The 14,381-nt window shown below is 45.0% G+C and overlaps 4 protein-coding genes across 5 annotated transcripts; 2 read left to right on the top strand and 2 right to left on the bottom strand.

Moving 5' to 3' along the window:
* Window positions 1-117: 117 nt before the first annotated feature.
* Window positions 118-7,844, bottom strand: LOC135335507 (mitogen-activated protein kinase kinase kinase 1-like). Of its 2 annotated transcripts, none has more exons than XM_064531026.1 (16): window positions 7,669-7,844; window positions 7,501-7,615; window positions 7,079-7,435; window positions 6,765-6,878; window positions 6,171-6,357; window positions 5,769-5,954; window positions 5,186-5,373; window positions 4,817-5,059; window positions 4,494-4,615; window positions 2,941-4,251; window positions 2,334-2,559; window positions 1,959-2,108; window positions 1,641-1,803; window positions 1,216-1,347; window positions 794-1,095; window positions 118-363 (listed from the first exon to the last, which is right to left on the bottom strand). In XM_064531026.1, exons 1-16 carry the CDS (start codon window positions 7,740-7,742, stop codon window positions 202-204), a joined length of 4,032 nt encoding a protein of 1,343 aa, XP_064387096.1. In that variant the 5' UTR covers window positions 7,743-7,844; the 3' UTR covers window positions 118-201. The 2 variants fall into 2 exon arrangements, with proteins under 2 accessions (XP_064387096.1, XP_064387095.1); XM_064531025.1 differs by having other exon boundaries at window positions 7,079-7,444.
* A 51-nt stretch (window positions 7,845-7,895) lies between these two features.
* Window positions 7,896-9,129, top strand: LOC135335518 (uncharacterized). Its single transcript, XM_064531041.1, has one exon. The coding sequence runs from the start codon at window positions 8,014-8,016 to the stop codon at window positions 8,974-8,976; it is 963 nt and encodes a 320-aa protein (XP_064387111.1). The 5' UTR covers window positions 7,896-8,013; the 3' UTR covers window positions 8,977-9,129.
* Window positions 9,130-9,337: 208 nt separating this feature from the next.
* On the top strand, window positions 9,338-12,195 carry LOC135335512 (ATP-dependent DNA helicase PIF1-like). The gene is made up of 5 exons (XM_064531035.1): window positions 9,338-10,494; window positions 10,671-11,024; window positions 11,230-11,314; window positions 11,654-11,799; window positions 11,919-12,195. The coding sequence occupies exons 1-5, from the start codon at window positions 9,373-9,375 to the stop codon at window positions 12,120-12,122; spliced, it is 1,911 nt and encodes a 636-aa protein (XP_064387105.1). The 5' UTR covers window positions 9,338-9,372; the 3' UTR covers window positions 12,123-12,195.
* LOC135335519 (mpv17-like protein 2) lies at window positions 12,142-14,052 on the bottom strand. The gene is made up of 5 exons (XM_064531042.1): window positions 13,594-14,052; window positions 13,329-13,405; window positions 13,157-13,186; window positions 12,634-12,732; window positions 12,142-12,460 (listed from the first exon to the last, which is right to left on the bottom strand). Exons 1-5 carry the CDS (start codon window positions 13,943-13,945, stop codon window positions 12,341-12,343), a joined length of 678 nt encoding a protein of 225 aa, XP_064387112.1. The 5' UTR covers window positions 13,946-14,052; the 3' UTR covers window positions 12,142-12,340.
* Between the last annotated feature and the right edge of the window lie 329 nt (window positions 14,053-14,381).

The following is a 14,381-nucleotide window of genomic DNA, read 5'->3' on the forward strand; positions in this document are numbered from 1 at the left end:
GAGCTGCATGTGTGGTGTGGGCGAGGGTACCACTCTTTTTAGCTAAGAATATCACTTTGTTTGATGCAAAAAAAGTCATCGCCTCAATCTTTTTTGCGGTCTTATTTGTCAATGTCATATAATTATATAAGTTGATTCTCAAATAACACTTAAAACACATTGCACAAACCAAAGCCATAAAAAAATGACAGTTTAAGTCAGTTATGGAGTGTCTACAAGGCTCTCAGTGAATAGCGGGTGCTTGAGTAGCTCAGAGGAGGTGGGCCTGTCGGAGGGGGACACCTCCAGGCAGCGGATAGTTAGGTCCTTGAGGGCGGGGTTATTGAATTGGGGTAGGGGGGGAGGAGTCGTAGTCTGGCCAATCTGCAGGGGGGGGGGTTACAAAGACGTTCATTTTATAATATTAAGGCTCTACAAAAGATTAAGGGCTATCTATAATTATTATGCATACAAAAGTCAAGTGAATGAGGTGTTCACGGTTGGCTGCACTTCAACTTTTGAAGTGGGCCAACTTAAAACCCTCGGTACCTTTAGGGTATGCCACTCAAAGAAAGCCAAACAATAATTATGGACAAGAACACTATGTCTAGCTATACTACAGTGGTCTGCTTTACGTATATAAACAGGAGGAACTAAGTTTAGTCATTGTACAGAAGTGGCCTTGTTGCAATGTACACAAACAGTTCATTTGGGACCTGAATGCCTGGCCTCTTTCTTCAGGGAGCTATTAACTTAGAGGGATTCCACTCTCTAAATATTCTAGCTACATGTAGCTATCACAGAACAAGCTTACCTTGAATATGAGCTGGTACTTGTTGCGCACATCGTAAGACCCCACCCAGGGAGGTTTAGCCGTAGCCATCTGTATGACCACACAGCCTATGCTCCACACATCACACTTGCGGCCGTAACCTAGGGCCTGGGAGGAGTCGTCATAAGTGCCACCCCTCACAACTTCGGGGGCCATGAACGCAACCGTCCCCTCCATGTCCAGGAACTCCCCCGACCCTGTGGTGTTGGCGGCCAAACGGGCGGAGGAGCCAAAGTCTGCTATTCTGATCCGGCGACCAGTTGAGTCTAGTAGAATGTTACCACCTGTGGAGTGTGTGGAGTGTGAGTGTGGGCGTGTGTGTGGAGTGGGCGTGTGTACCAAAACGAATACAGAACACACATAAAGTTAAGAAAGGCTAATAATTTATACAAGTGTACTCTAACCTTTAAGGTCTCTGTGAATGACGTGGTTGTCATGGAGATAGGCTATACCTAGACACACTTGCTTGGTATAGTTGCAGATCACTGACTCTTTGAGTACCCCAAACTCACTGAGAATGGTATCCAAGCAACCACCTGAGGAGATAGGGGGTGGGGACACTTTCAAAATCGTTTAAATAGAGTTCTGATGGTCCAAATTCAACAATTTTATGATTTTCTGAAAGCTTATAAGGAGCTCCTTCAGATGGTATGCTCAAATCCCAAATTTGTAACGGGCCATAATTTCGGGAAAAGAGCATGGGCTAAACAGGCCGAAAATAGACTTTTGATTTTAACACACCATCTGAAAGGCCTCTCTCTAAGCTTTCAGAAATTCATAAAATCATCGTTATTGGGCCAATGGAACTAAAGTTACACACACCACACACCTGCCATCCACTCCACGAAGATGTTGATGTGTCCATCTTGCTGTGTCGCCCCCAGGCAACGCACAATGTTGGGATGGTTGAGTCGTCCAAGCATGGCAATCTCCTCCCTCAGTCGAGTCAGCTCCTCCTCTTCCTGTTCACTGGTGTTGCGTGCATAGCTCACCTGTGTGTGTGTGTGTGTGTGTGTGTGTGTGTGTGTGTGTGGGTGGGTGTGTGTGTGTGTGGTGTATGTGGGTGTGTGTGTGTGTGTGGGGGGGGTTACGGCTAATACCTTATATACTTAAGTACATGTACAGTAGAAGCCATTACTTTATTTACCTGCTTGACTGCGAACATTGTTCCATTCTCAACATCCCTGGCCAGATGACAGGTACAGAACGCCCCAGTACCGATCACCTTGCCCTTCTTCCAGTGAACACCCTCTATGTAAGGCCGTATGTTATAGCCGTCAGCATGGTCAGCAGGTCCCTGTGTGTGGAGGGGGGGGGGGGGGGTTAAGAGTGCACGACTACTATTCTAAATGATGCGACTGCTAATAAGATCGCGAATACCTATACAGTTATTTGTATGACATCACGATCCTTGTAACTCCTAGATTGCAGTTGTCAAAATTTATACTGGCTCGTAAAATACATACTGTAACACAACCATGCAGCTAGCTGCAGGCACACAACTTGCACAGTCAGCACTTACTTCCTTCCCTACGGTGTTCTGCACATAGATGAGCACCTCCTCTGTGGGGGGTATCAGGTTGCTAAGCAATGGATGTGGGGGGTCCGGCACCATTGAGCGGACCTTTGCCAATCTCTCAGCCTCTTCTTCTTCGATATTTTCTTTGCAGGGGAAGTTCTCCAACGAGCTGTCAAACTCGGAGCTAAAAGCCGAGTCAATAGTGGACTGCCTCTTGTAATACGGGTGACTATAAGGGGGTGTGGTCTCGTGTTAGGATAGGCTTGAGCGTAAGCATTGTCTTATAAACACTGTCAAACATTTGCTTTATATAACAGCTAAAGTATCACGTAACAGGTAAAAACCCATGGCTAACACGATACCAAGCAAGGACATTGCTGACACCATAACATTGATAACATGATCTCCATAACATACGCAAGTTCTGTAATTAATATGCCCCACAAAAATCTGCAAGCAAAGCGTTTCTAGCAGAACTAGACCACACCCACACAACACACACACGGCACTATTAGACTATGCGATACAAAAAGTGTGAATAATTATACTCTAAAAACCAAAATAAAGGCGAAATATTGAAATATTGAATACCAGACAAAGTCTTACGTACCTCATCAAATTTTGAGCCCTATTGATGTCCCTCATAGAGACCGCACCCCCTGCCACACCCCCTCCACTGGCACCGCTCCCTCGGCTGTCACTACGTAACTGTTGATCACCTGACCTGCTGTCATGACTATTAGATGCACTCGATGAACCCTCCTCCGTTCCTTCACTGCTTTTATTATGCTCTCGTGAGTTCACCTCCTCCAACAAAGTTTTATCCAACTCAGAAGTAGCGGAATGAAAACTATCTTCAGAAGTTGCCAAATCTTCCTGCGAAAATTCAGAAATTGTGAGTGGATTTTCGGTACTCATTCGAATTGGGCTCGGGGATTTTGATTGGTCGCTGCGACTCGGAGACGAGGTTCGTAGCCGTGGTACTAGCAGAGAGAGGGATTTTTCCACGTCTATTCCGCTCAGAGGGGATTCAAGCTCATCTTCGGTTGATAGTTCCCTAGAGAGATTTTTTGATACTAAATCATCTCCTAAGAAGCTGTTTGTTGTCGCGACTGGTTGACTCGGACTGTGCAATCTTCGTGGTCGAATTGTTTTGCGTTCTGATATTATTGAGGAATCTTTCTTTTGGGGTATCATGGATTCTTGTGGCTTCTCCCTTGCTTTAAGTACCTTGTCTAACAGACCTTCTGCAGAAGTGCGATGACATTTGGAAATGACATCGTGTACAATTTCTAGCGAGGAGGGATCGTCGCGAAGTATCTTGCCAATATGAATAATCACTTTCCGAGCGATTTTGGCCACTTTGTGATGAGATACACGCGTTGCCTTGGCAGCAAAGTACCAGCACTGCATTAATAGATTGTTCTTCACAACAGACGATATGGAATCGGGACTATTATCAGATACTTCCGATTCCAATACCACTACTTCCGCAATCCCTGCAGATTTGAGGCTAGTTTCAGCCGATCCTGAGCCAGAACTACTCGCTTCGGTCAACATAGCGGATACGTTTGATGTCAGAGAGTCTTCAACAGATACCACATCAGATACGGTGCCGGAATAGGACTCATCCGAATCAGAATCAGAATTTGTAGGAGAGAAAGGTTTCAACATACACTGTGGAAGGAGAAATTCCCAAGAAAAACGAGTAAGTAATTTCTCCATAAGAGTGAGACGGCCTAGCCACCAGTTCCAAGAATTGGGTCCATTGAGGCCTTGGTCTAGTGCGGTGGAGAGGACCAGTCGTATGCTGCTGATGCCGCAGGAGGCCTGGTAGCCACAGCATGAGCCCACACTCAGCGGACCATCCTGTCCCAGACTAAGATTGCAGGCCGTGTCGATGGAGCACTCTTTAACACGACTGTGTGTGTGTGTGTGTGGGTGGTGTGTATGTGTGTGTGTGTGTGTGTGGGTGTGTGTGTGTGTGTGGGTGGTGTGTATGTGTGTGTGTGTGTGTGTGTGTGGGTGGGGTGTGTGTGTGTGTGTGTGTGTGTGTGTGTGTGTGTGTGTGGGGATAACGGACAAGTTAAAGGCCTGCTTGTCAGTCTCTCAAGCCCCTCCTACTGTACACGCCCCTCTATCTAGTAGGGGTACTGTGCTCACCGCTGTGCATCCCCACATCGTGTCAGGAGGACTGGTAATACGGGTTTGAGCAGTTCCTGTAGCTTCTTGGCCTCCTTGGCGTTATGGCAGAGAGAGTAACCGAGGATGACCCTCAACAGCTCCTGTGAAGGGGAGTGTTACTACTAGAGCACTTATTGCCAATCTGCAGTTATTAGTACGTGTAAGTTACAAACTGAAACATTTGCATACTTCTTATCAACAGTACAGGTATCAATGCGTATATAACTGTGTGTATGTACACCCTATAGCTATCAGCTAAAGTAAGACCACTAGGATTATACTGCACGACCACACCCTCTCACCAGAGCGGCCAGGAACACCTTGAGGACGACATCATGACAAGAGTATGCCACTACGGCCATGCACACCTCCTGCACACCACGGGCCCTCTCACCCTCCCCCCCCTGGTCATGCCTGGACTGGTACTTGGCTGTCACCGAGGGGAGGAGATACGAGATGGAATCACGAGTTATGAGTGTCAAGGCAGCCTCTCGATGCGTCCAGTCAGAGGAGAACAGATCCTCGGCAGCTCCACCCCCAAACATCTGTGTGTGTGTGTGTGGGGTAGGGGGCGTGTAAGAGAATGCATACTACTACATGTATGAAACAAAGGCTCTAAAAAGATGAAACAACTAATTTAACTACTATTTGTAATCATAATATCAACTTACTGCCTTCATTTTATCGTGCAGTGCTTGTTTCTCATCACTCAATAGCATGTGACTTGGGGAGCCTAATTTACTCATCTCGGCAGTGGTTGCCAGGGGTGATGTAATGGAGGGTGGTCTACTGTAGTCCCAGGGAGCACGACAGACGGGGCAATACACGTCCTCACTCTTCTGTCTCTGTTCTCCAGCCCCTGAGTGTAGAGTACCATCAATTATACATGTACGATCTTTGAGAGTACCAGAGTTGGCTCTGTAACTAGAGTTCTGGTGGTCCAATTTAACGATTTTATGATTTTATGAAAGTTTAAAAGGGGTTCTTTCAGATGGTATGCTCAAATTTCTAATTTGGTAAAGACCATAATTTTTCATTTTCGGGAAAATACTGTATGTATAGTCATGGTATTTTGAAAAACAGCAAAAAAATAGATTTAATAGATTATCTGAAAGGCCTTTCTCTAAGCTTTCAGAAAATCATAAAATTAACGTTATTGGACCAACGGAACTAAAATTATGGCCGTTCAAAGATTGACGCTTTAATGCTGGGTACGGGTATAACCATTACGTACATGTATTGGTACACACTCACAGACATCCATACAGTGCTGATGCAGCTGGTTATGACAGCCTGAGCACACTAGAAGATCCTCTCCCTCGTCCAACTCATTGAGGCATATCGGACACACCTCCTCCTCCTCACTCTTGTCACTCCCCACACTGTCACTCCTCACACCCTCACACTTGACAGGGGCCTCAACAGCAACAGAAGGAGCCTCTGATACGATTAAAAGTTGGAGGAGTCAAAAAATCAACAATACATTAAGGTAGTTATATATACCCACAATTTCCCACTCTTCCTCCACTCTCCCTCCACTCTCCCTCCACTCTCCCTCCACTCTCCCTCCACTCTCCCCCTCCACTCTCCCTCCACTCTTCCTCCACTCTCCCGGCCCCAATTCCCTTTCCTTTCTTACCACACACTGTGAAATACCTTTATCATTTTCTCTTTCTTTAGTGCTCTCCACGACAGAAGATTCTCCACTCCCAGTGTCAGTGGTAGGGGGCGTGTTGCTGCCATCGACAACAGAGAGGCCTCTCTCCAACACCTTCATAGCTGACTTACGAGGAGTGTTTCGTTGAGATACGCGAGTTTGGAAGTCTTTAATCAGTTGTTCAGCCTGAGGGGGGAGGTTCACATTACAGCCCAAGAACTAAATAGATATTTAGATGAAGCTATAATAATAATAGAAGTTACTGTACAATTATGATAATCAGGATGTTAGGATGTTACATGACTCCAGACAATGTTGCATGCATGTACATGTACTGGCCGGCATTGAGTGTTGTTAGAACATGACATTCCATTCACAATGAGTGTACAGCTTCCATGAGGACTGGCAGTACACATACACAAACAAACTCTATGCATTGTTAGTGTTAAGTGAATACACATGCCCAAACAGAGCAAATATGGATCATTAGTTGTGTGTGTGTGTGGGGTGGGCTGACCTCATAGTTGTGTGTGTGTGTGGGGGGGGTGGGCTGACCTCATAGTTGTGTGTGTGTGTGTGTGTGGTGGGCTGACCTCATAGTTTAACAACTGTTTTCTCCAGAGGATTGGGTCGCTTTGAGACAGCTTGAACACTCGTAACATAACAAACAGAATATGTACGCAGTGAGACTTGTTACAGCTGCAGCTCTATGTGTGTGTGTGTGGGTGGGTGTGGAGGTGCGTGTGTGGTAGTGTGTGTGTGGGTGTGGAGGTGCGTGTGTGTGTGGGTGGTAGTGTGTGTGTGTGTGTGGAGGTGCGTGTCACTGTACACACAATTGAAGAATTAACATGAAACCAGGACACCTTTTTAACCACTGGTCTCCTAATAGACACTGTAACATACTCACTTGTGGTCCAATCGTCACATGGAAACGACTGTCAGGGGAGTCCCCTCCAATTAAAAACCTATTAGGACCACTCTTCCTCAGGAAATACAGTCGAGCTTTAATCGCCCTGTCCACTAGTTTCTGTCTGGCAGGGTCCAGCTGATGGGGGTGGGGCATCGATTGGGAATGCAGCATACTAGGCCTCTTATTAGAAGTGAGCTTGACTTGCTGTGCAGGGGACGTATCTCCGCCCCCCTTAGGGGGTATGGAGGGAAGGAGCTGGGTGTGACGTGGTAGTGGGGCGTTGAGTGGGTACGAGGGACTGTTCCTACTCCTACGAGGTAGGTCACGGGGGAGCGTGCTACTCTGACCAACTTCCTGCACCATCTGAAGGTAATAAAAAAACATTTTTTTAAATTAATTAAATAATAATAATTGATTACCTTATTTTGGGGTACTCTAATATGTAACGGTTGCTGGAGGACACGTTTCCCTGGTGGGTGTGGCTTGGAGATGGCCGTATTGTCCTCGGCTGATACTGATGGAACAAGTCGATTCCTATATAAAAGTACACAATTTTCATGAAAATGCGTCCAATACTTTTATTGTACCTTCCAGTTGAACGAGCTCCATCTTGCTTAGTAATTTTGGGCTTTTGTGGACTTGTTCTCCCTGACCCCTCCATTGGGACCGCCCTGAGTTGATGATAGAAGCTCTAGATCTCTTTAATCTTATCGATTAACAAGTTGACCTCCTCTTGTTTTGGTTTCTTTCTTGTTGTGTAGCCACTCCCCCAATCTAATGATGGGTCGTGGCTAGCTCCAAAAGAAGGAGGGGCTGTTAATTTGCCAATTTTATAATAGACTGTTTACTTTCAGTTTGCCGTTCCCTGCTGTTGAGTTTCATACATGAACTAAGAGCTTCTCCTAAAGATACATCTCCTCTCTGTGTTCAACATGTCCCTAGGGCGAACAGACGTGAAAATACCGGCAAGCTCGCCCACTGGGGAGCCAGTCAGATACAAAGAAGGCTGGTTACATAAAGAAGGTGGTGGAGCACGTACCAAGTGGCAGTCAAGATGGTTCAAGCTTCAAGACAAGACTCTCTCCTATTACCAGAAGAAGGAAGATCACAGTGCTAGTGGTTGTATCAATTTGGACGAGGTCAAGGACATCAGTGTTGTCGGGGATCATTCTGGAAGACATCATTGTTTTAGTATGGTCACAACGAAATCTGGTAGCAAGAAAGTGTACTATCTCTCAGCCGAATCTGACGTGATGGTAACGGAGTGGTCCACTGCACTCCAGACAAACATGAGTACATACGAGCCTCCCACCAAGTTTATCAAGTACTGCACGGTGGAGGTGTTTCTCTCGCAAGGCATTCGCATAATGGGGGACGTCCACTACAACATCCTGACGCAGATATCACATCGAATGGCTGCAGACAAGAAGAAGCGAGACAATTTTGGATGGTACTGCGATCGTCAGATAACATTAGCAGCTGTCTTGAATCTGTTTGCCGAATACAGTTGGATACCTGAGAGAATTTACCGCAGTACAGCTATATCAGGAACTGATGCTAACTTAATCCTGCCTGTGGTTCGAGTCATCTTCTCCAAGTCCCCCCCGGCCGCGCCAGTTGAAGACGCTCCTCGTAGTAAGAAAAACTTGAAAGCGCTGTTTGGGAAGTTTTCCCCTCATGGATCTCCTAATCTCAATGCTCGACCGGAATCGTCGGGAAAATTGGAGGGATCTGGTCGATTTGGAGACACTGTGTCTATTAGCACACAGAAAGTTGCGTCCCATCCAACCATAACACCAGGGACTGAGATGATCGAAGGTGCCGACGACGAACTGATCGCTTTGATGGAGGAATTCAATATTCCACTTTCCCTTCTCCAATTACCAGCCGAGTGACACTGCAGGACGTAGTGTATTCACGACTGTGTGTTATCAATATGACTGTGTGTATACATGATACTGCATAATTATAATATAATAGCTGTTTTGTTTATCAAGATTTTACTTTCTGTTTTTATACTCAAGTGAACAACTAATGTGTTTACCATGTTACTGAACATCAACAGAACCTATTATTATAGCTGCACCCTACATTTCAAGACAACACTTATGCTTTGGCCGGCTGGCAGGTAGCCAAATCTAACAGGAAGCAATTTACAACACCAGGATATGACATCAGACTTCACTTCCGGGGACATTAATTAACCACGCCCTCTCGAACATGCTATTAATTATACCGGATATGACACACATTCCCGGGAAATTTAAAATTCAATTTTTAAATAATCGATCATGGAGGAGTTAGAACTAGCAAACGGACTCAAGTGTAGCTGCCTGATAGAGTACGTTAGCGGCACTGGACAAGTTGTGAGGAAGCAGTCATACAAGACAGCACGGCTGGACCTGGGAAGGAACGAAGTGGAAGATGTTGTGCTATTAGTGACACACCCTGGGGGCAAACTAGGCCCATACACGCTCAGAGAACACTCCATACACAAGCGCTTCGTGAAAGATGGGAAGGCTACAATCAGACTCATCACACAGAAGATGCATCTACTCATTTCCAACTGCCCATCAGACCAACTGAGATTGTTCATACATTGTATGACAATTAAATTAGCGGCCATGGGGAAAAGTCAAGGTTCTCACCGACGAATGCTTGGCGACGTTTCCGTTCAGTTTGACGAAATCAGCCCTCTAAACGAAAAGGATTTGGAGCTAGCACGAAAAAATACAGGCAGGGAGGCAAACTGCGTGACCCCCAGACAGAAAGCAACTTCATCGAAGATCAGTGGAAAAGAAAATCTCACCACACCGCGACGAATTGATAAGTGCCCACAGAAAGGCATCAAAAGAAAACTATCAGAAATGAACACAGCGAGAGAAGAGGATCTGAAATCGGCCCCCTCAAAACGACCTGTCATGTTAAAACCCCTCGGGCTTCCATTATCAAAAGAGCAGACGCAAGTTTTACAAGCTGTACGGAACGGCGAAAGTGTTTTCTTCACGGGCAGTGCTGGAACTGGGAAGTCATACCTGCTCAAGAAAATCATCAGCTCCATGCCACCTGACTCCACCTTCTGTACGGCCAGTACTGGAGCAGCTGCCTCGTTAGTGGGAGGGTCCACACTTCACGCCTTTGCAGGTATTGGTATCGGAACTGGATCCATTGAACAGTGTTTGCGATTGGCATCGAGGGAATTCCCCTCTTCCAACTGGAGGAGATGTCAGTGTCTGATAATTGACGAGATTTCGATGATTGATGGAGACTTCTTTGACAAGCTGGAGGTGGTGGCTCGGACCCTGAGGAGATCAAAGAAACCGTTTGGAGGGATCCAATTGGTCATCTGTGGGGACTTCCTTCAACTGCCCCCTGTTGCTAAGGACGGAGAGGAGAAGAGCTTCTGTTTCCAGGTATCCTAATTAACTATTGTACGACGTACCTCACAACATTAATTGGTTGTATACGTGTTTGCTACAATTCTCACCATTGCGTACACATTATATAAAAGATAATTAATTGTATATCTCTCACGGTAATTTACGGCAAATTGATGGATAGTTATGATAGCTGTCATCATCCCCCTCAGGCCAACAGTTGGAGCACTTGTATCACGCGCTCTATCGAGCTCACGGAAATATATCGACAGAATGACAAACAATTTATTGCCGTACTACAAAACATTCGGATTGGTCGCTGTCCACCGGCCGTTGCCGAGCTCCTCAGGTCTACGGCAACCAATCAGATTGAGCGCGGAGGTATACGAGCAACGCAGCTGTACACGCACACAGAAGATGTTGAGAGTAAAAATGTTCGAGCTTTGGAAAGTTTAAGAGAAGAGTCGAAAACGTTCAGTGCAGTGGATAGTGACCCTCAGCTGAGCAAAATGGTAGACAACCTTTGCACTGCGGGTAGTCTAATCGAACTCAAAGTGGGAGCACAGGTAGTAACAAGTTTTAATTACTCTCCTACAAAAATTACATGGTTTTAATTAATTACCTCGATCCTGCAACATTGCTTCTTAATTTTGTTAATTAATTGGTTCAATAGTTCGCTGGCTTTGATTGTTGGGTGTTCATTTTAGGCATTTTTTGGTGCTTAGATTTTAATTGGTACACATGTATATATGACTGCATTCGTTTCTTCAGGTGATGCTGACTAAGAACATTGATGTACTGCGTGGACTGGTGAATGGGGCAAGGGGCGTGGTCAAGGAGTTTGAGGCAACTAAAGGTACCTACCCTTATACCCTATCAAATATTTTGTCCGTAATAATTATAATTATTGACGTCCTGGATAGTATTTCCCTCCTATATAAAACTTGAGGATCTTAGTTTACATTCCATGGTAGTTGTGTATACTAGACCATAATTCCTTTATCTGACTAGACTAACTGAATTGATTTGAATTAGTCGGATCATTGCCCCCCCCCCACAACACACACACACACACACACACAACACACACAACACACACACACAACACACACAACACACACACACACACACACACACACACACACACACACACACACACACACACACACACACACACAACACACACACACCACAGGCCACCCGGTGGTCCAGTTCACCTCTGGACCGCGCCTACCCGTGCCCCCAGAGAGGTGGAGTGTACGGACCAGTGGAGGTGTGGTGGTGACAAGGAGACAGCTGCCACTCAAACTAGCCTGGGCCATCTCCATTCACAAGAGCCAGGTAAAGAGATGATGTACAAGGCAGCTAGCATATAGCCTTAGGCTGAACTACTGAGTGTACGTATAATAAACACTTAGTGCTGCCCTTCACTCCCCCCTCCCCCCCCCCCTCCCTCGTAGGGGATGACTCTGGACTGCGTTGAGATGAGCCTCGGTCGATGTTTTGAGGACGGGCAAGCATACGTTGCACTCTCCAGAGCCAAGAGTCTGCAGTCGCTGAGGGTCAAGGACTTTGACCCCAAGTGTGTGCGTGCTAAGAAAGATGTGTTGGACTTTTATCGTGCCCTGAGGCAAATGAGGAGAAACTATATAGAAAACAGCTGATAGCTTTTCCATTTGTATATAATTTCTTTTGAATTAAATTATTATGTTCATATACAAAAACAAAAAAAAACAAGAGCACATAGAAAAGTGCCACTTCACATAAAATTATAACAAACGATATTATCATGAGCAGCTACAATAATTATGTAAAGATGAGCTAAAATATGAGCCTGCTACTGTCTGTATATAATAATTGAGTGGTAAACGTTAACGAGACATTATCTGTTGTTAGAGTCAACCAAAACAGTTTCTGTAATTACAGAGGGTACTTGAGAGGGGGCGGAGGGGGCGGCTGTGCTGGTTGTGCTGCTGTGCTCTGATTCGGCCATTAACTCAGACTATGGGGGCGGGGGGAGGTGTGAAAGGAGGAAACAGTAATTATTGACAAATTGCTTTAAATGTAGAACATATGTTTTCTGGTCTGCAATGCTTTGAGGATAGTAGCTTCATACATCCATACCTTAACACCCACAATATAATGATCAACTGTACAAAATTTCCGAGTCCATACCTTGTGTTTCATGTAAGAGAGGTAGACGGTCCAGAACAACGTCACAACGTTGACGTATGTAACTCGAAGATGGGAGGGAACGAAATAGAAGTTAATCACCTGGAGAACAGAGCAATGGATTATTATCCCAGAAATAATTATATTGATTTTCACGCTATGAATGTTCTCAGGCATTATAGAAGTAATAATCATGAAGTGCAAGCATGACGTGTCCACATGTCCAGCATGTATACAACATCACATGCACACACACTGATCACTGACAGACAGTTATTACCACGACTACAGCCTAGGTAGCCCTATATGCAATCCCTCAACATTAACACCTGTGCAAGAATTTAAGGGAATCTCCATTTTACTAACATAGGCTACCAATAAACAGTTATTAACACGAACTTTGTGAACCTAAGGCAATGTTTGTAAACAACAGAACAATTACTCAGAAAATAGTTTCTTTGCAACAAAAATGCCAATATAAAGAGCTCAGATTTCACTAGCTCTGCATGTGGTATTAGATACTAACCTGTGCCGCAGGCCACAACTTCCAGTCCGTCTGAGCGTGAGAGGAAGAACGATTACACACATGCAGCTATAGACATAACTCTACCAATTACTACGAATCAATATAATATAGCTTTCTCATGCAGTAAACGCCTTATATATATAATTAAAATTATGCTTATTAATTCGTCTACCTTATAGGTCGGCCAGAATTTAGATTGTAATTCAGTTCTTATATCTTCTTTTCCTCGGCCTTCTAATACACACATTCCTGTATGGTGTGAAAATCAATCGCTATTAGAAAATTGTTCTGATATTATTACGTGCAGGGCATTTGACTACCCGTACCGTATACGTTTGTTGAATATATAAATTATACCGACAAGTGAGAAAAAATTAAAAGTTCCAGCTACAACGGCCGGCACCGTGCGCAAAACTGTTTGCACACCATTGACTCACCTACGTAAAAGACACTGCAACATATAGGAGCCATCACTAGCTGGTCTGCAAGGACTTTCTTGCCCACAATTCTGAGACCATGTCCCAAAATAGCTCTGTCCAAGAGTAAGTACCATGAGTGGTTGAGAGGCCCCATGCAAAATCCCAGTGTAGCCATTCGCCCTGTTCTCCTCCAGTCGATCTTCTCACAGCCTTCTATTCGTTGCTGCAGTAGGTCTCCAACAGTATACAATGCACAACATGTCCCAGTGTTGACAAGAAGCAGGCGACGAGACAGTATTTGTTTGCATTTTTGCCATAGCTGTAGCTGCTGAAGAGACCTCATTGTGAAGCGAGCAGTGTGCTCTGCCATCTTTGGATAGTTCAGCTAGCTAGCTGCTTAGAAAAAACTCACTCGACAAGAGTAAAACCTGACAAAGCAGGCGGCCTATTTATGTACGTACATGCAAACAACAATAGAATTGAAGGCAGGAAATAGATTTCTATCAAAACACATTCCACCCACATGGCACCACCTTATGCTCTGCAGAAGTATGGCTCCTCACACCAGCACATGGCTGCATGTGGCTGGCCGGTTGTGGATGCTCCATAATCATGGCTCCTCTATGCAAATGGCTAGACAGTAGTAGTGTATTTCACCCCACACACAGTACAGACACATGCAGACTGAGAGGTTCATTCTCGTTACCAATCCCTTCTCAATATATTAGATCACTTACGTTGGTAAAAGTTTATTGATCCTATACCCAAAACAAAAGATATGTTACTATAGTGAAAACATTGCATGC

The sequence above is a fragment of the Halichondria panicea genome, chromosome 4, assembly GCF_963675165.1.
Source record: "Halichondria panicea chromosome 4, odHalPani1.1, whole genome shotgun sequence".
NCBI lineage: Eukaryota > Metazoa > Porifera > Demospongiae > Suberitida > Halichondriidae > Halichondria > Halichondria panicea.